This window comes from Brachyistius frenatus, unplaced genomic scaffold, assembly GCF_029030835.1.
Source record: "Brachyistius frenatus isolate BFR_SWC_R1_liver_20210118 unplaced genomic scaffold, ASM2903083v1 Contig_135, whole genome shotgun sequence".
Taxonomy (NCBI): Eukaryota; Metazoa; Chordata; class Actinopteri; family Embiotocidae; genus Brachyistius; species Brachyistius frenatus.
This window is the reverse complement of record NW_027210734.1, coordinates 865,001-889,025: the sequence shown is the minus strand read 5'-3', so window position 1 is coordinate 889,025 and position 24,025 is coordinate 865,001. Positions and strand designations below refer to the sequence as shown.

The 24,025-nt window shown below is 43.3% G+C and overlaps 1 protein-coding gene across 4 annotated transcripts in view; it reads left to right on the top strand.

Annotated features, from left to right (window-relative positions):
• hdac8 (histone deacetylase 8) overlaps window positions 1-24,025 on the top strand; it is a 34,116-nt gene that overhangs the window by 7,887 nt on the left and 2,204 nt on the right. The window contains exons 10-12 of one of the 4 annotated variants that reach the window (XM_069714839.1): window positions 8,070-8,175; window positions 14,693-14,726; window positions 14,761-14,851. In XM_069714839.1, the coding sequence (XP_069570940.1) occupies window positions 8,070-8,175; window positions 14,693-14,715 (129 nt within the window). In that variant the 3' untranslated portion in view covers window positions 14,716-14,726; window positions 14,761-14,851. Of the gene's footprint in view, window positions 1-8,069; window positions 8,176-14,692; window positions 14,852-15,582; window positions 16,645-24,025 lie in introns of those variants that run through there. The other 3 variants (XM_069714842.1, XM_069714838.1, XM_069714840.1) reach the window with 3 other exon arrangements.

The window sequence follows — 24,025 nt, the reverse complement described above, 5'->3', positions numbered from 1 at the left end:
AGGAAAGGACTCATACTCGAATGGGAAACTGGTGAAAGTGTTTTCTTCTAGGAGAAGGAGTTCAGTGGACGCAAAATGAAAGCTTATTTGTTTTTACTGTACTGCTGAATTTTAAATATATCCTTAAGAGACTTGTTTCGAGCATCCAAAAACAGCCACTTCAAACACTTCCATTTGTTTTTTGTGATCAAATCTCACTGAAATCCGTCCAAACAAATGTGTTTTTCTGCTTTCAAACATTTATTTTGAAAGGGTTTATTTTCATTGAAATCTAAACTTATTGTTTTCTTAGTGCCCAAGAAGTCCTGTTTTTTTTTTTGGAGAGTACAAACCCTCCATGAAATAATTAAAAATAGAAGTCTAAAGAACACAAACAATCAGTCAGAGATAGCCGTTCACATCAACAATAGTGCTGTAATATTCGCTGATTACAAGACAAAATATTACACTGCAGATAACCCACACAATGGCTCTGCCTGTGTCCGACTTATTATACTCCAATATCTTATAAAAACACAAGTGAAAGTATCTTTTGTAGTTTGAACCAGGAGTTGAGCCACCGGCTGAAAGTCATTAACCCTTGCCATTGACTTGTATTGTCTGTTAGCAGTTAGCTGATTAGGATTGCCCCCTCCCCCTCCCCCCATTGTGTGATAGAGCCAGAGCATATCTGCATGTGAATCAGAGGGCAACAATAGCTAAGAATAGCCCCAGAGGTCAAAGGTCAGTTCTTGTCTCTGATTGGATGGGCACCAGTTTGCCTTGAATACGAAATACTTTGGGGTTTTTTTCTACTCAAGAAATCGTTGTTCTTCCTGTTTTAAGGAACTTTTCTTTTATGTCCACACGGTGTGCTTTGGGATTTCTTAAAATTTGTTGTGCATGTATTTGTTCTAGGATAAAAGTACATATGTTAATTAACTCACAATTTGGCATCTTTATTTCTACTCAAAGTACCTTTGACCCCAGTGAGCAGTCCAAGTTTGTGTTTGTGTGTTCTGCACTTTCGACATGAACCCGTGTGGACTCGGATCCGCTAGAATCTACCTTTCTGTTGAAATTCAACCCGCACCGCCCTCCTCTTCCCTCCTCTTCCCTCGCTCTGTTTTTCGCTGGTTTCCCAGCAGCTGAGTCCCTCGCAGCTCCAATCAAAAACAAACCACAGATCCAAACTTCCTGCGGCTGCGCTGCTGCTGCCTCAGCGGGCCGACATGTACTCACAATGTGGCTGGTGTGACTCCAGCTCACATCCTCTGTCACACGCTGTACCTTCACCTCCTTTCTGTCGCTCTCTTCCTTCCTGTCGCTGCTGTACGCACACACAGCTTGAATGGCTTGATTTCTTCCAAATTTCCAAAACCTCCATTTTTTTTAATCTACATTTCTTTAAGCATAGATTATCTCATATATAATTTTTTTTGTGTGCAAAACTTTGACTTTTAGTTCTTTTAATGTAAATTTTACATTATTAGCTGTTATAAAATAAATCATAGCTTTCATAACTCTAGATTATTTGAAGATACACCCAAAATTGATCTGATATGGAATTTTAAAAGTGGATTAGACGTTGGTTTCGCATTTGGTTCAAAGTGATTTCAAAAGACTTCCTTTTCTAAATAAAAAGTAAATTAAAAAAACGTAATTACAAACAGAAGTCAATCTTAATAAAACTTCCGTAAAGATATGTTTTACTGTTTTGCAGAAGGAAGCGGAAAACTCAATGTTGGGATCAAAGCAAGTTCCAACTGGCAAAATAATTATTTTATGGTTTTATGAAGAAAATTAAGCTAAACGAGATCTGGAAAGCAGCTGCAATGCGTTTTCTCCTGGGACAACACTGGTCAAATAAGAGAAGCGGGTTCTGTTTCCCTTTTACTTTTTTTTATTTTTTTTATATCTAAACCATTTTCTCTTTTTCTGGAGATCAGACAACAAAATTAGGACCAAAAGATTTTTTCTTTTCTTTTTATACGCAAAGGGTGTGCAGGAAGAGATTCATAAGTCTGGAACTAAGTTGTCCCTCTGTGGCTGTTCAAACAATGATTATAATAGATGGATATTAAATAACTACATTTGATCAGGGTTGCCAGGTAGCTTGCTCAAACCCCCCCCCCCACCCCACCCCATCTCTGGTGAGAGCAACAGAAGTAAATACAAATGTGTGTCTGTCTCAGAGCCACACAGGAAGGGAGGTCATCTCTGCTCCCAGATTGGCAGCGGGGAAGCGTCCCGCCTCTTTACTTCCTACTTCCTCTCTTCCTGTCTGCAGCCACTTCCTGTCCCGCCCCTTGCTGCCGTCAGGGACGTGTCGGCTCCCGGAGTCACGAGCTCAATCACCGGAAACATCGGCGGTCGATAGCGTGTGTGTGTGTGTGTGTGTGTGTGTGTGTGTGTGTGTGTGTGTGTGTGTGTGTGTGTGTGTGTGTGTGTGTGTGTGTGTGTGTGTATGTGTGATGGAGGGAAATTCGTCTGTTTATGAAATAATACAGAAAATGTGCCAGAAGAGGCTGATTATTAAATTATTGTTTGGTATTCGATGTTCAAAATGCTGAATCGAAGGACCATTCGACACGTCACCATGGCAGGGAAAGTGATTGGTGAATGTTGGGATGGATGAACAATGAACTGAAGGACTTAGTTTCCTGTCTCGTTTCCGTTTTAGGGAGTCAGGTCTTGGTTGCAGTCGTCTTTTTAACGCCTGTTTGTGTTTCATGTTCAAGGACATCATGGAAGATGGGATCATCAACCATTTGTCTTCACTATTTTTTTTCCGTTTGGTGAGACGTTTTCATAGCAATCATTCAAAAGCGCAACATCACACAAAATCTATCACGACAGCAAACGCGCGGCAAAATTTGATCTTCCACGGTTCCTTACTAAATTTAATAAAGTCTTATCTATCTATCTTTGAGATTTTCCGATGTTACAAAAGCATTGCTCACGGTATTTGAGGTGGTACGATGCCTTAAAAGGAAAACTGTCAGATGAGCTTAAAAATAAGATGGATTGATGGAAAGGTGGGGAGGGTGAGACAGAGTCCAGATGCAGAGAGTGAGAGTGAGTGAGGTGTACGTGCGCTATGTGACTGTGATTTGGGCATTGGGCCGTTTTTTTTTCTTTCCTTGTTGAAAACATTTATTAGATATCTGCTTGATATCAGACAGAGCAGACAGAGCCCATTTGTTTTCAGAGACGTTTTTCCCCCTCCGCTGTGCTGCTCGGCATCCTTCATAGCTGGAGATCCTGCTGATCGCTGTAACAACAAACACGCTCGCACGCACGCACACACACACACACACACACACAGTGATCCACAGATGGACTGGTGAGTACAAGCACATACTTTCTCACAGGCATGTACATCTTCCTCACAAACAAGCTTACATACACACACAAACACACAAATTTGAACATGCACGTGTATCTGTCAAGAATGGATGTTTTAACACCTAAACAAGTGTGTACCATAGAAACAACAGAAGGTCAATGATCCAGTGGGTTCAGTGGTCCAGTTATTAAGACAAAGGAGTCGCCGTTTATTTTCGTTATCCGTTGTCTGTCAGCGAAACCGAATCCATCTGTCCAGTTTAACATGTTCTGAGTGAGGAAACATGACCTTGATGTCGTCGTGTGATTTGTACAAATGCTGCCGACTTGTGCAGAAGCTGTAACGCTCACTCAAGGAATCACTTGGAGATCCAGGAGGAGCTGAAGATGTGGCGGCAGCAGCCTCCAGCACTTCTCATCCTCAGTTTTGCCAGTTTTCGGTGCATTTCTCCAAAAATTCTAAAACAGGAAGTGACGGGGTTTATGGGGAATGTGGTCTGAGAACGTCATGAGAAGTCGTTACCAGATTCATGCGAGTTTTTTATAAAACCTTCGAACTCTAAAAGATTGCATTTTGCACTTATTGTTAGTCAATGTATTTTATACGTATTTCTTGTAAAACACACGAGGCATGCTGCGTCACTTTTATGACTCTTTTATGACTTTTTCTTGTGACTTTGAGCCCCTTTGTTCTTCAAGTTCAGAAAATCAAAAAAACAATGAGAACGAAATGATATGCATTGTTATGTTTATTATGAGTATTTCTTGAGAAGGTAGTAGTTAAAAACCAAAAAAAGAAAAACAAAATCCCCTAAATTTGCAACTTTTGCCAATTCATGCAATTTTAATGCCAAAGAAAATCTCATAAAACTTTGCAAAAAAAGATGCAATGCAATATTTGAAGAAAAGCTGCTGCAATCATGGAAAACTCCACAAAATCCTGGAGGGACTGAATAGAATAGAAAACAGTATGTGAACATGCTGTCTCATTAACTATACGAATAATAATTCTAAATCTTTATTTTTACCAGTAAAAATGACGTAAAATGACGACATTCAGATGAACACAGCGTTCTCCTCCACCGAGGCCTGCGTTTCTCATACAAACATACGAGCAGTGAGTGATGGCCGCGGGGTCTGTGTTAAGGACCGTGGTAAATACCCAGAGACCTTTCCCTCTCCGTCTCCCTGAGCGTCTCTGCCAGAGACACCGGAGCTAGTCAGCGGGTGTTTTCTGTCTCTTGACCTCGGGCCAGGTGACGTAGATACGCTGCGTCACCGCATCGTGAGCTGGAGCTGGAATCTTTTATCACGCTTCGTCTTCTCTCTCTCTCTCTCTCTCTCTCTCTCTCTCTCTCTCTCTCTCGCACGCTCGCTTCCCCGACTTCGCCGCACATCTTTCTCTGCACCTGTACGACCGGGAATAAAAGGGAGATTTTACAGAGATCTGTCACGACTGTTCGGCGCTTTGCTCTTCTCCGCTTCCCCTCTCTCTCTCTCCTCTCCGTGGTCGTCCAAGCCAAACAAGCAGCCAGCGGGAGACTGTGTGTGTGTGTGTGTGTGTGTGTGTGTGTGTGTGTGTGTGTGTGTGTGTGTGTGTGTGTGTGTGTGTGTGTGTGTTACTGGACAGCAGGAGATAGAGCACTGGGTTCATGGGAATACACTTTTGTGTGTGTGTGTGTGTGTGTGTGTGTGTGTGTTAAGTAAGTCCTCTCATGTTGGGCTCTATTCAGACCGGAGGTAAGACAGAGAAAGTCATCGGAGTTAATTGGAAACAGATACACACACACACACACACACACACACACACACACACACACACACACACACACACACACACACACACACACACACACACACACACACACATTAAAACAGGGCCTCCCCTTTATGTGCGTGTGGTCACGCAAGCAAATATATCAATGGTTAATCACGCTAAACACATGCAAGAACACACACGTACCTTCTTCTGCATTTTTTACATACACTTGCACGCATTCCCTTCGTCTTGCTCACGCACACACACACAGACACACACACACACACACACACACACACACACACACACACACACACACACACACACACACACAGGGGGCCTATTAAACAAAGACAGAGTAGTCTTTGTCTTCACATAAACAAAAGTATACTCCTGCTGCATGTTGGCTCACTTCAACTGTATGTATGTGTGTGTGTGTGTGTCTGTGTTTGTGTATCTGTGTGTGTCTGTGTGTATGTGTGAGAGTTGCCAACAAACCCTCTGAAGTCTTCTCTAATGACGTCCATCTAATCCACTAAAGAGTTTCTGTCCTAAACAAGATATCCCCGTCTGTAAAATGGCTGTGGCATCGGTGCAGAAATCATTATGGGATGTTGACTGACTTGACTTTGCCAAATTAAAGTTGCAGTCTGACATTTTGGGAGAAAGCTCTTTTCGATTTTTAAGTGGTGACAACAATAGCTTTTTGATTGATCATTTTAGTCATTTATCAAGTAAAAATCCCCAAAAATCACAACATTTTTCAGATTTTAAACATTTTCAATGTGTAAATGGAATATTTCAGTATTTTTTATTTCTGGCCATTTTCTTCTCAAGATCCTGATATTTTATAGACCTAATATTTGTTTCATGGCCTTTAAATCCCTCCATTCTCACGGCGGAGACCCACTGAACATGCCACTTAATCCTTACGGCTTTTCTATGAGACTTGCTCTTTTGTTTCGGGCCTCAGTCGCCTTGGCCTCGCTCGGCTCGTTCTGCTGAGTCTTCAGAGTCCAAGGCTTTCACAACAGTCGCTGCAAACGGACTGACGCACTTGTGGTCAGACCTGGCCGCAGAGTTTGTTTTGCTCTCATGGCAGAGTCACGGCCCCACAAATTCCCTGGAAATACAATTTTTACGACTGACGTGCTCTGGCTGTAACTCCTGCATGAACCCGCGCTCTGGATTTCCACCTGTTTCTTTTTTTATTTTTATTTTTTACGCTGGCCGTGGTCCGACTGCGTGAAATGCCAGGAGCCTTCGGTATTTGCTGAAATCACCTCTGAGTTTTTGTGCTCATGGCGGTGAGGCCCCGGCTGTCTCAGTGGAAGTTTAACTGATTTGTGGCTCCTCTTCTGTGTTCTGCATTACATTTTCTGCGTGAACCAGACGAGACTGTCTCTGACATTTGTTTGTTAATGCAACTCCCAGACAACACAGAGTTCATAAGATATGAATAACACGTGTCCGTCTGAAAGCTCTGATCCGTTTCTGTGCTCGAGGGAAGATGCCGTCAGTCTGTAAATCAGTCCGCCATTTTGGTCCAGACTGAAATGTATCTACGCCCATATTGGACGGATTGACTTGACACTTAGTTGAGATGTCCGAAGTGTCCAGAGGATGAATCCTAATAACTCTGGTGATCCCTTGACTTTTCCTTTAGTTCCACAAGGTTTGGTGCTTTTGTGTCAAACGCCTCTGCGTAAAATTAGCAGCAGACATTTCTGCTCCCCCTGGAAATTATTTTAATGTCAAAACTTTAACTTTGTTCACCAAAAACCTCCGAAACTAAAGATGTTCCCATTAGCCTGAGCTGTGAATTATCTTTAGTGCAAGCGGCAACCAACAGTGATGTCACCCGTTGGTTTGTGAACGGCCGTTATGATGACGCGAGTTCAGATTTTTGGCCGTCGCCATCTTTGCTTGTTTGGAGCGGTTTGGAGCAGGAAGTGACCATATTTGGACAAGCTGGGGGGAGGAGCGAGCAGGTGGATCTGACACTACGTCCCACCTATAGCAACCTGGCTGCACCACAGGCCTGTCAATCAAAAAGACAAAAACACATCTTTTTGAGGCCTAATATCTATTTAATGACGGGATTATTTTCAGATGGGGCGCCAGAAAACGAATTAGAGGGACTTTAGCTAACAACGCCACAATAACTTGGAGAAAACATGTATTGACTTTGTATTTAATGAGAGAAGATGAATAGGAGTTTAAATAGCCGGGGGCTTTTTGGAGCCAATCTCTAGTGGCACTCGGTGGTATTGCACTTAATGGCATTTCTGAATTGGCATCAATTTTCAGACCCTGAAGCTACGTCCACTTTTACGTACAATCAATGGTTATTAGCTTATTAGCACTTGCTAAAATACTAATATGCTAATGAATGCTGATGATCATGCAACCCCGCATTTGTCAGTGACAACGTTAGCATTTAGCTCGATATGACACTTTTCCATCTCATTTTGTACTACATATACCTAACAATAATAATAATAATATTACTGCTGTCTGCATTATATTTCATTTATGTAATGCAAAATGTGGGGAAAACCTTTTGTAAAAGCAACTAGAAAAATACATGTTAGTTGAGGGGAGCTGTTTTGTGCAAACAAAAGTATGCAGCTCAAATTTTTTAGCAGGGTCTATGATTTATTTTATTTTTTTACCACCGTTTTAAATGTACTTCATTTTTTTGGTTTTCACAAAATGATCCCCTAAAGCCTGTGTAAATATTCAGCGCCAGTTCGTTCCACCGTCCAATTCTTCAAAGTCCAGAAAGGAGCCTGAAATTTTCCAGGAAAGCAGCTGAAATTCTTTCAAAAAAAAGAAAAAGAAATGAGACAAAGAGGAGAACGTGTACTCTGGCGCTGCACTGCAGTGGAATAATGACTGGGAATAAGACGAAGAAAGAAGAAACGTAATTTCAAAAGCAATAAATCTAAAAGTTGTGATGCGATCTGTGTGTGTGTGTTAGTTTTTTACAGAATACGGACCAGACTACTCGCTGGAGATCAGCCCGAGCTGTAGACCAGACCGCAACGACACCAAACACCTGGACCAGGTCATCAGCACCATCAAAGGTGTGTGTGTGTGTGTGTGTGTGTGTGTGTGTGTGTGTGTGTGTGTGTGTGTGTGTGTGTGTGTGTGTGTGTGTGTGTGTGGATGCACAGGTGCGTTGTGATTGTGTGGGTGTGGAGCATAAACAGGTGTGTGTTTGTTTGTGTTGAACTGACCCCGTCCTCACCTGAAGCCCTTTTGTGTCTCGGTGCGGTTTCATGTGTCTGTTCATGGTTCTATACGTCTCTGTGTGGGATGAAAGTATGGCTTGTTCTTCTCTTCTTTTTCTTTTCCTCCCTGCGGCTTTTAACATCCCTCTGTGTGTGTGTGTGTGTGTGTGTGTGTGTGTGTGTGTGTGTGTGTGTGTGTGTGTGTGTGTGTGTGTGTGTGTGTGTGTGTGTGTGTGACCCTGCTCTTTGTACCCACAACCCTTCATTCAGACTCCGGGTCCTCCTGATACATGTGGTATTTTTCCTTTTTGCATCTTCCCCTCTATATGTGCCTTTATGCTTGCGCGTCCGTCTGGCAGTGTGTGTGTGTGTGTGTGTGTGTGTGTGTGTGTGTGTGTGTGTGTGTGCGCGTGCGCGCGCGTGCAGCCCTGTGGTTGAGCCTGAAGCCGGGCCTTTGGTCTCAGTGTTGACAGCCCACAGCTCTCTGGAGAAATCCTCCGACAGGGTGAAACTTCGGCGAAAAGTTGAGCGGCGGGAGTTACTATTACGGAGGTGAGGTCGGGAACTTGACTGAAACCGAGTGAGCGCGTCTGCGAGTCAAGTTCGTTCTCCGAACATTATGACGCGTAAAAGCCAAGAATCCTGAGAGAAGAAGAAACCCCTAATTGCCGAGGATCCGGTGTGTTTACACGTTAACCGCGGACCATCAGGAAATCCTCCTTCGCTTCCCTCCATCAGTGAAACTTTAGACAGCACTGATCCACTCTAGTGGGCGTGTGAGTAAAAAAGGGCTAAAAGGATTCTGGGAAGAATAAAATCAGGCCCAAATCTGGTCACATCGCTGTGTTTTCTGTTAAAAAGATTAAAAATCCACTCGTGATTTTTTATTAATCGAAGCACCACTGAAGGATACGGATACGTTTTTTTCAAACATCAAACAATGCATAAAACTTCAGCTCCATTACTTCGTCTTTTCTTTTCTTTTTTTTTTACTGTCCAGAAAATGATGACCCAGCACTTTTTTTCAGCAGCACTTTGCTTCTGCAGTAACCATGAATCAGGGCTTTGTTGAGGAAGAAATGCTTGTTTTTTTAATTTACTTCGATGGAGAGATGCATTAAAAAATGAAATCAGTTTTCATGGGATGTGAAGGCACGAACGATTTTCAGCTTCTTAAGGTAGAAAAGGTTTGTTCACGTTCGTACTTCGTGTTTCCGACACGATAGATGACGCATCACTCAACGCGAATCTTTTTGAACGTGTACCAACCTCATAACTGTTTCAAAATGTAAGTGACCTGTCAGCCAAACACATTCAGAGATCTCACGACAAATCGGAGGTGACAGAAAGTTAACTTCTTCCCGTTAATGACCTGGGAAACTGTTCGGCCATTTAAGCTGCAGTTTTCATCGTCTGGAGGGGCGAGGTGAGACGGTTGCTGTCAGATCTGCTCTCTGGAGGGGAAAGTTTGCAAAGCAACAAATTGGAATTTGTTGGTGGAAAACTTTGGTTCATTGCGAAAGGAAAGCCAGAACGGAGGGAAAAATGTGTGCTCTCCAATTCAATCTGCAGCGGAGTGGACATGGTATCAATTAGCAGCTACAAACTTGGTACAGTCAAACGGGTCGTCCCGCTGTAGCTGCATGACAGAGAGCCTGTTGGACGTAGAACCGGTTTATCCAAACAGCATTAAGTTCTCCGCTCTGAAAAACTCCAGGTCACGTCAAATCAGGGGAACGGGAGTTTATTTGCCGAAATTCAGTTGGTCTGTTGGCTCGCGTTAAATCATCACAACTGCAGGGACCGAAAGTATCGTTGATTTCCAGTCATACGGCTTTTATTAGGGGGGAACCGGAGGGTGAAGGGAGGGATGGCGGGAATAACAGGGAGGAGAAATGAAATGCAGACAAACCAAAGATGGAGAGAGACGGTGGGAAACGGACGTTTGACCGCCGCGTCCCATCTGCCTCTTCTGTCTTCTGTCTTCTGTCCCATCGCTCGTCCCGCAGAGGAAAGACAATTTACTGTTTTTTAAGTCAGTGAACTTGCTGATATTTTACTTGGTGAGAGGATGTATTGTTATTTCAGTGCTTTAAAACTTGAACCGTGTATATTATCTTGCACACCTTTTATTGGCTTGTTTCCGTCATCAGAGCCATTTCTCATTTTCACCCTTTTAAAAGTAAACTAGGGGATTTTTTTATTTTCCTTTTCTCTCCGTCTTCCACTTGAAGTTTCAGTCCTGGTTTCAAACCTGTCACATCTGTTTTACGTCCTCTCTCTTTCTTTTCTCTCGGTCGCTTCTGTCTCACGACTTCTGCTCTCCGTCACTTCGCATTCAGTCAGAAACCGGCGAGAAACCAAAATTTCAATGAAGCATTATTGTGCTTTAATTGCAAGAATTGGACGTCTCTTTGTCTCTGTCTCTGATTAAAGAACGACTTGCATGTTTGCTAACTTAACTAATGCGAACACACAAACGCTGACTAAGGACAGGCTACAACACACACACGCGCGCACACACACACACACACACACACACACACACACACACACACACACACACACACACACACACACCTCTAGGCAAACACATCCACATGACATCATCGGGGTGTATAAGTGTTTCTCTGGTTTGGAAGCAAAGTGCTTCTTATAAACATTGGTTTCCCTGAGAAACCAGGCAGTGTGTGTGTGTGTGTGTGTGTGTGTGTGTGTGTGTGTGTGTGTGTGTGTGTGTGTGTGTGTGTGTGTGTGTGTGTGTGTGTGTGTGTGTGTGTGCCTACATGTGGTCTGTCTGCTGTCATGAACGGACTTGAAGGTTTGAAGTGGTGATCCTCAAATTCCTTCTTGTATTTTCTATTCAACATGTTTCTTCCTCGTATGTTAAACACGACTTACTGTTTGCATGATGCAGCAGTTTGTGCTCACTATGTTTAAGATCTTTTTTTTTTATTTCATTTTATTTTGTATAAATAGGAAATGAAGCAGTGTTTGTTTTTTTGTTTTTTTGAAGGGATAGAAAATCAAATGGTGACTTTGAACTACTTAAAGTTTTACAGTCCAGACAGACGTTAACACATTAAGCTAACATTAACACTTTCATTACTTCCTGTTCTTCTCTTATATTAATATAATTTACATATTTGTAAACCATTTGTAAGATTGAAAAGCTACAGTCATATAGATGCCTATATATGTATGTTTATTTTTTCTTGTGCATATTACAGTTTTATTAACTTATGACGTCAGTGCTCAATAATATCAGCAGCTTTAGCATGCTCATGTTATCAAGTTACCTGAAGCTCACTGGGAATTTATGAGGAAGTTTTGACCTGTTGAAGGTCACGGACGTCACACAGTCAGTAAATCTCATCCACCAACGTCTAAAGTCAACATCTGAACAACTGTATGACCGGTATGTAATTATAATCTGTGGCGGACAAACTGTTGGACAGATTTCACTCTCTTATCTCCAGAACCACGCAGCTAGTGTTGCTAAAACCTACTTCTGATGCGCAAGTCACTTTTATTATTGCTGTAAACTGGACACTTTGTACATTTTCAGTAAATATATGTGGTAAAATAAACAAACGATAGACATTACGACAAGTTTGAAGCATGACGGAGTCACTCGCGCTTCCTTATTGTGCCTCTCACGCACGCAGAGTCTTTATTAATTAAAATGTGATTTTTTATTTTTTTTATGAGGTGATTGTCGGCGGCTGCAGCAGCTGTCGGTTTGTTTGGGTATTCACAGCTCTGCGTTTACGAGACTGGTAGCGTGATTTCCCCAGAGGCTCTGCTTGTGTGTGTGTGTGTGTGTGTGTGTGTGTGTGTGTGTGTGTGTGTGTGTGTGTGTGTGTGTGTGTAAATGTCATCAGTGTGAAGTTTGTGTGTGTGTGTGTGTGTGAACTGTGTCGTATCTGCTCGTATCAGCCAGGAAATATCGCAGCATCTTTCCATCCCGCTCCAACCGCTCGTTAATTCTCCGGCCGTGCTGACAAGACGCTTGTCATGTCACACACATGAAATAATATTTTTTTTTAAATATACCGCACGCAGAGATATACACACCCAACACATGCTCCGAGAAGAGATATGTGCACCCTTAAGAAACACACACACACACACACACACACACACACACACACACACACACACACACACACACACACACGTGCGCTGTACGGTACCCACCCACCGACGCTGGGATAGATTAACGTTTGCAGGTAGTAAATATCAGAGGCCCCGGCGGACGCTCATCCAGACTTTAACGTCTCCATCTGGAGACCAACGAGAGGCAGAGGAAAGACGACGAAGGAAAACGAGGCAGATGGACACAAATTATTTTGAAGCTGTTGTTTTTAAGGTAAAACGATTGCGTGATGTCGCTTCAAGCCTTTCGGCGAAGGAAACGGATCAGACAGACGCGTCTCGGGGAGTTGAGACTGTTTCCTGTCTCGTAAGAACTGAGCGCGGCAGAGAGACGTAAACGGCTGGGGAGGACGTTTTTAACGTCCCGTCACCCGATCAACGTGGTGACAGTGACCGCTGCTCACGGGAGCGTTTTGTGCTTCTCGCCGCGGGCCTGAAACCGGAGCAGAGAAACGTCCGATTTTGTGTCAAATTTTTAGGAAACAGAGAGAAGTGAGCGGGTCGTGTTGGAGAACCCTGTTGCCATGGCGCCACAGTTCAGGTGGTTCACAGCGGACGTTTTCCCTCAGAAGGTCCCGGTAGAACTCGGTGTTGACAGTCTCACTCTGGGGGACGAATTCAAGCGGTGACACAAAGAAGACCCCAGCTGGTGTCTCCTGACCTGACTCCTCCTTCTTCGGTCTCTGTTGAGGATTTCCAGAGTTTGCGTTCTGCTCAATGAGTCTGCGGTGAAATCGTGGTTTTAGCTTCGTCCTGCTTTGTGCCCATTACGGTGCTGCGATCTGTGTAAATGTAACAATACAGTCTCAGAGCCTTTCTTTTTTTTGGACCCTTGTATGTGGCAGCACGAATGTAAACTTTATAAACTAAACACATCCACATGGTTAACTCTGTTTTATCTATAGTGAAATACTAACAAACATTTCCATGACACTGGCCCATCTATCCGTCAAAGAAATATGATGAAGGGTTACTAGAGTCATCAAACCCGGCAGAGAGCTTTCAGTTACCTTGATCACTTTATGAAGTTGGCCATGAGGGAGAATATTAACCAGATGACCCTGTGCTTTATTTATTTATTTATTTAACTACATCGTGTTCCCAACCAGTGACCTCGTTAAAAATGAATCGGGACAAGGCTGTGTTTTCTCTACCGGCCTGAACCAAACCTTCACAAGTGTATCGTAGCTTTAAACCACCAGTAGTAGTCCTGAAGTGACCATCTCCCCGAGGAAAAAAACAAAAAACAAAACAAAACACACGCAAGTAGTGAAAAGAGTTTATTTGTCCTGGCGAGGTCTTTGATAAAACTGCAGGCCGAACATGACGGGACTCCACTGACAGCTCCACAATGGCCAACAAACAGGACATCCTCCCTCACTGCGTCAGGGCAATTACTCAGCCACCAACCGTGTGTGTGTGTGTGTGTGTGTGTGTGTGTGTGTGTGTGTGTGTGTGTGTGTGTGTGTGTGTGTGTGTGTGTGTGTGTGTGTGTGTGTGTGTGTGTGTGTGTGCGCAACTTGTTTACTTTTCTCGATCAGGCCATTTAACTGAACAAAAGATAGACAATAGAGGTATTATGTGCAAAGTAAACTGTCAACTAGACTTTGTAATGCAGCTATTGTGTCGAAACGCTTGCAGTGTGTGTGTGTGTGTGTGTGTGTGTGTGTGTGTGTGTGTGTGTGTGTGTGTGTGTGTGTGTGTGTGTGTGAGACACATGGACACCAATCTGTGTCCTCATGCAAATGACCTCGAGATGTTGCGTGACGTTGTCATTTCTATATCCGTATATTATTTTTTGCATGCTTGTATTTCCATGGGAGTGACGGGGCTTACCTCAGCCACGTTATTTTTAATTTTCATTGGCACCAGTGTGTGTGTGTGTGTGTGTGTGTGTGTGTGTGTGTGTGTGTGTGTGTGTGTGTGTGTGTGTGTGTGTCCTCCATACTGCTTCCATCTTTGTTGTCTAATGTGTATTTAGCCTCAATTTATGTGATGAATTTGACAATTTTTTTGTTTGTCTTCATCCACCACTTTTGTGTGTGTGTGTGTGTGTGTGTGTGTGTGTGTGTGTGTGTGTGTGTGTGTGTGTGTGTGTGTGTGTGTGTGTGTGTGTGTGTGTGTGTGTGTGTGTGTGTGTGTGTGTGTGTTCAACCCTGTACCCCTCCTCACCCCTCTCATTTCTCTGTCTCTCTCTCTCTCTTGTTTACAGGGAATTTAAAGAATGTGGTTTAGGACTCGGCCTCCTACACACACACACACACACACACACACACACACACACACACACACACACACACACACACACACACACACACACACACACACACACACACACAGCATGTTTCCGAACCAGGTCGACGCTCGGCGGCTTTAATGAAGACAATATGGAGCAGACCCCTTCAGCCCTGAGGCAGGAGCGAACGAGGGAGGGGAACGGAGAACGAGAGGGTTTTTGGAAAACATTAGCTGAGTGTTTCCAGGGGAAAACAGTTTAATAAGGGGGGGAGGGGGTGGGGGGATGTGGTTTGCTTTACAATGTTCACTGTTTTTAATTCTGTCTTTTTTCTTTTCTTTTTTTTTTGTAAAAAGGTACGCTCGCCCACGTGAATGGGAGAGTTTACAGTGTGTTCGCTGCGGTTCCATAAAACCGGAGCAACGGTGCATCGAGGGACGCAGCCGTCGGACACATTAAACTAAATGGAAAAACACATTTTTTCAGGGGTCCGGTTTCACGGTCACCTCGGTCGTGCTCTGATTTCGGGGGGCGGGGGGGGGGGGGGGGGGGGGGGGGACGGATAAGCGCTAAAACAGACAACACAAGACGCCCCCAGAAAAACCGCGACCGTTAAAAACCTCGGGTCGCGAAAAAAGTGTGTGAAATGTGTCGAGAAAAGTCTTTTTGGAGAGTTTACAAACACGCGGTCTGGAAAAGTTTGGGAAGAAAACTGTCGGTTACACGTTTTGGCCTCGTTGTCGAGCCCGGGGCGAAACGCACAAATTAAACATCTGGACGGCGTTTTGGAATTTTAAAATGGAAAATATGCAGGGAAGGTTTTAAAAAGGCTTTTCTTTTTTTCTTTTTCTTTTTTCTCGAGACAGACAATAAGAACGATTACACAACCTTTAAGGAGGACTTAGAAACACGGGACGGTGGATCGGTAACGTCTGTTCAGAAACCGACGCAGGACGCCCGGTGATGGAGATATTTTGAGTGCGTCTGCTTCCACAACATCTCCGGTCAAATAAATAAATAAAATCTTTCTGCCGTTCCACTTCTATCTTCTTTTTAATATTAAACATCAAAGAACCTCAACCCTCCTCTGCACCGTATCACTAAATATGAAACACTAAATATTACCCGACGTCTTTGGAAACGTGAGGAAAGAACACATTTTATTATATATTCATATTTCCTCTTTAACATGTAATCAAACAGCGTATCCGCCGCTCTGGCTTTTAAAAGAAGCCGTAACGATAACGATCTCGCCGTTTCTGGAAAAAAACACATCTGTAAATGTCCAGACGGGTAGAATCGCTTCCTTCTGAAGCCTTCGAGACGCCGTCAACAAACGAGTCTACAGATAGGAGCTGAGCGCGTCGGCTAATTTCAAGTTTCTGGTAAAACAGCTGCAGCGTTCGACCTCGACAAGTTTACTGACTGAAATATTTGACATCTGTACGTTTGAATGAAGCATTTTAAACATCGGTCCGGTGAAAACGGTTAAAACGCCTCTTTTAAAAAGTCTTTTTTTTTTTTGGAAGAAGATGCAGGATGACACGTGTCACTAATTCTTTTCTGTTTTGTTAAATATGTTTTTGTTTTTTTGTTTTTTGTTCCAGATGTAGTGAAAGCACATTTATGCCTTTTATCACGTCATTCACCAGCTGCTGACAGAAAAACCAGCAGTTTTAACGGCAGCTTCCACCACAATGTTTTAATATCACCGAACCATTTGACCAAAAACATTCATTCACCGCTAATTCAAATGTAAACCTGTAAAAAAAAAAAAGAAAGAAAAAGTTTCCTCATCGGGCTTTTTGAGAACTGAAAGTCAACTTTTTTGTGTTTTGTGTATTTGTTTTCCCAGAATGCCTTTTTTTTTTTTTACTGTTTTGATGTACATACCGCAGCCGTTAGTCGAAATAAAATACAGGAGCGCATGTTGTTGTCATGTGTCTTTGCGCCTGTTGCTGCGGTGATTTACGCGGTGCGGGCGGGTTAACAGTCGCTTTTAATGGAGCGCGTTTGAAAGAGGAACCAACAAATGTCGGCCAGCTTCCTTTAGAAGTGATGTTCCCTTAAATTAATGGCCTGGAAATTCACACCAAATGTAGGAGTCACCAGTCGGAGCTGGCATGTGCTGAACAGAAGTGAGCTCTCCTGAGTGAGTGTGTGAGTGTGTGTGTGTGTGTGTGTGTGTGTGTGTGTGTGTGTGTGTGTGTGTGTGTGTGTGTGTGTGTGTGTGTGTGTGTGTGTGTGTGTGTGTGTGTGAGGATTCCCTGTGATCTTTATGAACACTGCTGCGGTCACCGCGGTGGTTTGAGCCCAACGTAGCCGAAGCAAATGAAACTCATTACACCGTTTACGAGTTGGGAAAAAGGGGAGACGATTGAAACTGTATCTCATAAAGCGGGAGGAGGAGGAGGAGGAGGAGGTGGAGGAAGAGGAGGAGGAGGAGGGTTACACGGTACCAGGCCGCGGCTGTAAACATGAGAGACTTGTGTGTGTTTACGCCGTTTTTCTGTGCTCCGCTGACTCAAATGATGAAACCTCGGGGGCCCGAGGGGAGTCGTGGTCCTCGCCGGCATTCCTGCATCACGTTTTCACCCCAAAAAAACCACCAAAAAAAACAGCCAAAGCGAAGTTCGGAGCTCTTATTTTAGTCCTTCGACTCGGCCTTCTGGGTTGTTTATCGCTGGAAGTGTGGCCAAGCAAAACTGGAAATACATAACACCAACAACATCTTGAAAGCCGTGAACCTTTTGAGGCTCGTAGCTCGGATGTTTTATGTTTTGTGTATTCGGAAACCAAAACTTTCCCACGTCCTCACCGAAGGTCTTTAAAATGCCGAAGCTGAGTCGGCGTTGTTGGCCGTCACCGCCGCTCTCCTGCTTTTACACACCTTCGATTGTGAAACGTTAATGTGAAAATAAAAGGTGACCGATGTAGAGGGCCGGGCTCAACACTTCATGGTTTTGGCGTCCAGGTGAGGGAAATAAAAATGTTCACACTTCTCTTCATTCGATTGAAACGCATTCACATTTTTTTAAGCACTTGAAGATCCAATTTTTCCTAAAAGCGAGACGAGAGGAATAAAAACAATCCACGTCGTCCAAGTTCTCATATTGACGTCTGAAGTGTATAAAATTAATTCCTGTCAGTTCGGAGCGTCGTTTTGATCCGCTCCCATTTGCCCTGTTGAAGTTATATGATGCGTTGACACAAACTCAACAGTTCCGTAATTCCTTTCAAAGTAAAAGCCCCATGCATTTCTTAACGAGGCTCTTATTGTGAAAAATTCCAACTTTACAAGATTTACAGCGAGTATCTCTTTTCTTTTATATATTTATTTATTTTTACCAATACTAGCTAGATTAACCTCCTTTTTTTTATTATTTCATTCTTTTGTAAGTTGGTCAATAAGCACAGAAATCAGAGAATTAAAGACGTTAAAGTTTATTATCAGAATGATTTTTCCAGCCTGAGTCAGTGCAGTAAATGTTACGTAACTCCTGTTAAAGAGTTGCATTTAAATTAGTGACACAGATTTATGAAGATCTTCTGTTGGTTTTAAAAAAAATTCCAGCTGTGTGATGCAACATTTTCTGTAATGGGAAAAAAAAAGTCATCGTGGGTGAAGACAGCGGTTTGTGTTGCCAGTATTCATCTGTAATTAGATTTTGGCAGCGGACACGTGCGTTTATGTTTTTTTTTCCGATATGAAAATGGAATAAAACGGCCTCGGGTTTCCCCAAACCCTCCAGATATACTGCTGGAAACAAGCACTTTTATTGTCTTTCTGCAAAACCCTGTAATACTTTGAACACACCTTTACTGCTACATGAAAAAAAAAAAAAAATTCCCAACGACTTTTATGCAAATGATGAGCCGCTGCTTTGAGTCGTGTCGCTGTTGATTAGTTTAGATAAATATGAGATAAATAACCAAACCTCCGTCCTTCCTCTTCCTTTGTTTTTCTGTTATTTTAACATTTCCATAACCCCCGTTCAACTTTGTGGAAGTTTTCCAACACAACGTAGATGGTATCTACTTGACAAAAGGGGAATTGTTTTTCTGAAGCTGCGGCATCGTTGGTCTCCGTTAACCGAGCGGTCCAAAACATCCCGTCCGTCCGCCGGCACTTCGACCCACGTGTTGTAATTATTTAGTCTGATAGATGGAAACGGTTTGTTTGATTTGCATAACATCTTCCCCCCCGAGGGAGGGGGGGGGGACGGGACAAAGAGACAGGGGGAGGAGGGGGGGCCTCCTCCTATACGTCCTCCTCCTCCTCCTCCTCCTCATCAACATGTGAAGTGTCCTCGGTCAATGGCGGAGGGGATTTACTCGCACAATAAAGACAGATGCCACCTTTTATCCGCTTAACGGACGGGAGGCCGAGCGAGAGAGCGCGTGGCACTTGACCGCCGGACGCACGTCGTCAATGACGTCGTCAATGACGTCGCTCCCTCCGCCGACCGCCGAGGAGAATGGAGGTGAATGGGGAGCCGGTTTGTTCTTCTTCAGCAGGAGGTGGGGGGGAGGGAGAGAGGGTATTTTTTCGTTTTTTTTCTGGGGGGTGGCCCTCCCCTCCCCTCCCCTCCCAACTTCAACGACACTTTTCCGTGATCCCCTCCTCCCCCCTTCCTCCCCCCCAACAGCCTTTTGTTTGTGCCTTATGAATAAAAATACGCTAAATCGGCGAAAATCGTTTTTTTTCCAGCAGATCTGGTGTTTTGAGTCGCTCACAAACTTTACAACAATGAAACAGCACCAACGAGGCCGATCGTGTCAGATACTCACCAGGAAGTAGATTTAAACTTTGTTTTTATGCCTCCAATGGTTCAGGACCGGGGTGGTCTGCTGCAAAATATTAATACACACTCATTAATTTGATTGGTTGCTAAGAGAGAATTGGAAAATGGTTAATAAACATGTAAAATGATGAATGATTTTTTTATTGGGTTTTTTTTTTGTGTGTGAAATGTTCCGCTTTAATCGTTTTCTGTTTATTATTTATAACATAATAAAAACGAAACATAATTATATGAGCCAAATTCCCCCAAATTAAAGGACAATAAACCCGAAAACATTTTCACGACGGGTGTCCGCAGGCTCGTATTGATTATCCCCTCCGCGTAGTCTGCATGAAGTCACTTCTTATCTGAAAACTGGTGAATTCAACCATTTCTGACATGCAGCATCATCCAAGCTCAACATTACAAGCATTTTTCTTTTCTTTTCTTTTTCTTTTTTTTCTTTTTTCTTTCTGTTCCCTCCAACCTGCGTGATAAATCATTCAGCGCACATTCATCAGCGTCTCTAATGACATGAAGACATGTCAAGAGAACATGTAGTTATGCAAATCACCCACAAACCACCCGGCCTCTCTCTCCTTCTCTCTCTCTCTCTCTCTCTCTCTGGACGAGTGACACAGACAAAGACTGAAGAGTCTGAAATGGTCCATTTGATTCCTGATGGTTTTGGCTTCAGAATGAGCAACATCTGCCCTGCAGAGCGGCGCCGGATAAACTCTGGAGGCCCGGATCCACCCGGGGTCGGAGGCCCGGATCCACCCGGGGTCGGAGGCCCGGATCCACCCGGGGTCGGAGGCCCGGATCCACCCGGGGTCGGAGGCCCGGATCCACCCGGGGTCGGAGGCCCGGATCCACCCCGGGTCGGAGGCCCGACAGGCCTTTTTTCTGACAGACGTCCCGACTCAATAATAATAATAATAAAACGAATAGGAGGCTGAATTCTGCCTCAGTTTTGCCGTCCTGGCACTTTTCATGACACTTTAATATTTTATGAGTCTTTGTGAATCTTGTTGGCAACACCTGCGCTTTTTCCTGCCCAGTCGGAAACATCTCCCAACTTCTAAACTCTTTAAGATAAGTTTGAGTATTATGCTGCTTTTCTGCTCAATTCTCCACCAAGCGCCATTTTAACCCATCAAATCCTCACGTATTCGCTATTTTATGTTATAAGTGTTACTTGTTCCATGTGTTTGACATAATCTTTGTAGGCCCAATAAGAATGTAAATTTATTAAATTAAATAACTTAATTTTTTTTCCACAGTCTGTCGGAGCCAGGCTACCGTGGCGTCGCTCATTTAAAAAACCCAGAGTTTGGGATTTAGGTTGTCGCCATCTTGTTGTTTTGGTGAGTGAGAAGTGTCCATATTTAGACAAACTGGGGAAGAGCACGGCGTGAATCTGACTGACGTTTTTTCCTACAATTTCTGGTTAAAATAAGGCTAATTGTTCTCTGGAACTCACTATCGCCCCCTTGAGGTGCGAAGTGGTATTACACGAGACAGGGTGGGGGGCTGCTGGCTGGTTCTCAGTCTGACTTCTACAACAGAATAAAAAGATGTCTTCGTCACGGCGTCAAAGCTGTTCATTCTTTACATTTTATTTTATGGAGAGTGTTTGTTTCACTTTTTGAGTATTTGTAAGATCCGCAGCGGCTCGGTCCGGATCCAGGGAGAATCCGGTCCTTGGTTTGTGGTTTGCATTGAGCCCGGACTCAGTCGCACCGGGCTGCTTAGTGAGGAGGCACAAAATGCTTTTTATTCAGTAACGAGCTCATTGAGCAGCTGACAAACCCTCCGGAGTCTCTGCAGCCAGCGAGCACACTTTATTTCCACAGACTCTGCAAAACAACACCGACTTGCACTTCTCTGGGTTTTTTATTTAATTTTTTTTTTCTCCACACCAGCTTCTTTGGACTGTTTCAATCTACTTTTATTTCACTTTTTCTTTTTAATTCTTTTTGGCTGCACCGGGCAACCTCCCCCCTCCACTCCCCCTTCCCCACACAGGTCGGTACATCACCGGTGCGTTTTCCCACCGTGACTGTGGCTGTCAGTGCGTGTTTGCGCTGTGAATGTGAAGTTCTTAAACGGGTGCTTCTTCTCGCTCCTCCAGTGTTTGTGGAAGACTTTTAAAGGAGGTCCAGAGCTTTCTGCGCCGGGCTGAAGGGGTTTCGGTGCACGAGCTGGTGGCAAGTTTACATTTTTATCCTCTATTCAGGCTCTTAATAGTGAATCAATTCAACTTAACTCCTAGAAATAATTGGCATGTTGAAAAAGTGATAAAAGCTGTATTTTAAGTTAGTTTTTTGTAGCTTTTATTCACACATGAATCAATTAAAATGTGTCACAAGATTGTTTATTAGAATTTTTAATAGTACGTAGGATGTTTTATTTTGTTTAAAAGAGAAAAAAAAACGTTGGGGAACACAAGTCAAACCAGCCTGCTTATTTATGTGTTTTTCCTTAAATTGGCTTCTCATTAGCCATCTTCAATATGGAGGCAATTAGAACAAGTGGTGAACGTGTCAAGCTGGGGCAGCATATGGTGTGTGTGTGCGCGTGCGCACGCGTGTGTATAAGAAAAGGGACAGAGACAGACTGACGTTTCAATTTGCTTGTCAGGCTTTAATTGTGTAATTGAAACCTCTGTTGTGTGTGTGTGTGTGTGTGTGTGTGTGTGTGTGTGTGTGTGTGTGTGTGTGTGTGTGTGTGCTCTTAGTCTCACTCTGCCTGTTGACAAATCACAACACTGCTGTTGTATTCTCATGATTATACATTTTTATTTGACCATGAATTCCTGTAATATTTCCATATTACTGGCCTTTACAAGGTTCCTATGGTCCATTTAGGAACTTCTTCGATCTCATCCGAAGTGATGAAGATCACGTGTTGGGATGGAAAGCCCCATAACAGCCACTAAATGTCACTCTCATAGCGCACATGCTGACTTTACTCCTGTCATCGCCTCACATTGTTCCTCACTGAGGATTTAGTAGTGAGTTAAGTGTCTGTTGGGCTTTAAACAAGCATTATTTTAATAATTAGTTGATTTTAGTTTCATTTTAAACATAAGAAAACCCTGGGGAAAAAAAGTTCCCTAAACTAAAAGCCAAACCTTCAAACTGTTCAAAACCCAAATATATTCGGTTTATGATGACATTTAAGGGAGGAAACCCAATTGTGAGGCTGAAACTTTGTCATTTTTGCTTAAAACAATGACTTAAATGATCATACATTTTCACAACTGTTTGGTATTTGCCTGTAAAACTCATGTTTAGGGAGTAAATATGTGCCAATCAGCTACTGAACAGTGGGTTTGTAAGTGTTGATGTGCTTTATGGCACCATTAACAGGAGCGGTGGTACAATTTAGTGCTGAAAGATTATTGGTTCATCAGTTAATTGTTTCTGTCACTTTTCAAGTTAAAAAATCACAAGTTTCAGCTCTTCCGATTGATTTTCTCTGATTTTATCGGAAGAAAAGAATCATTTTTCAGATGTCTCTGATGAAATCTGATTGTCTATTTTCATATTTCCTTGTCATTTTTCAGCGGCCCATTGTTGTTGTTTTTCTCCGAGAGCTGCTAAAACTGTCAGTGAGAGCAGACTTTTCATTGCCGATAATTAAAGCGAATGCAGACCGGTCCGCGGCCAAGACGGCAGCCCGAGACTGCTAGTGAAACAATTTACAGGGAGGGGGGGAAGCTGAGCCAGGGCACATTTCACAATCTCATAAAAGTGGTGGAATAATACAATGAGTCAGGTCAGCTGTGAACAGGAAAAAACACTGGCGCTGCTCCAGCGGTTTCACACAAGCATCCTTCCTCGCGGCACCGAGCCGCCCCGCTGCTCCGCCGGCCGGGAGGAGAGCGGCGGCTCCGGTCCATCCTCAGCTCAGACAATAACAGCTTATTATGGGCTACAGTCTCGGGGAAGCTGTTATGTAAAGGCTAAAATTCACAACTGGAACACTGGGGCGAGCAAAGGCAACCTCGTGGTTTAACTCGTGTAGACAACTCTGTTGAATCATTCTTGGTTCTCTTAGACAAATCAAATTTTAGCACGTGACGTTTAGTGATCTCAAAATTGCAAAGAAAGCTTTTTTTTTGTTGTTGTTGCTTTTTTTTGTTTTTACTGGCCGGGTTTTGCACATTTCTGCCTCCAGCTTAAATACCCATAATTCCTAATGTGTGACATCTGTAAACAATGAGGTCTGTGATGATTCAAACCAAATGAAACCAAAACAGACTGTTTGGGAAACGGTTTGGGTTTCAGTCTTAAAGGAACAGTCCGCCCAAATCAAACTCTTTCGCTCGTGATTACAGTGAACGCACCGCTTTAAGTTGCTCTGTAACCACCTCAAAGATCTGAACATCCACCAGAAGGCACGTTTAGGAATTTATAGAAGAGGACAATCGTGTTTTTGGACGCTAAATGATAAAGAGTCGTAAGAAATGAGCTTAAATGAAATCCCTGAAAAGAGTTTTGATTTAATCAGGAACTGC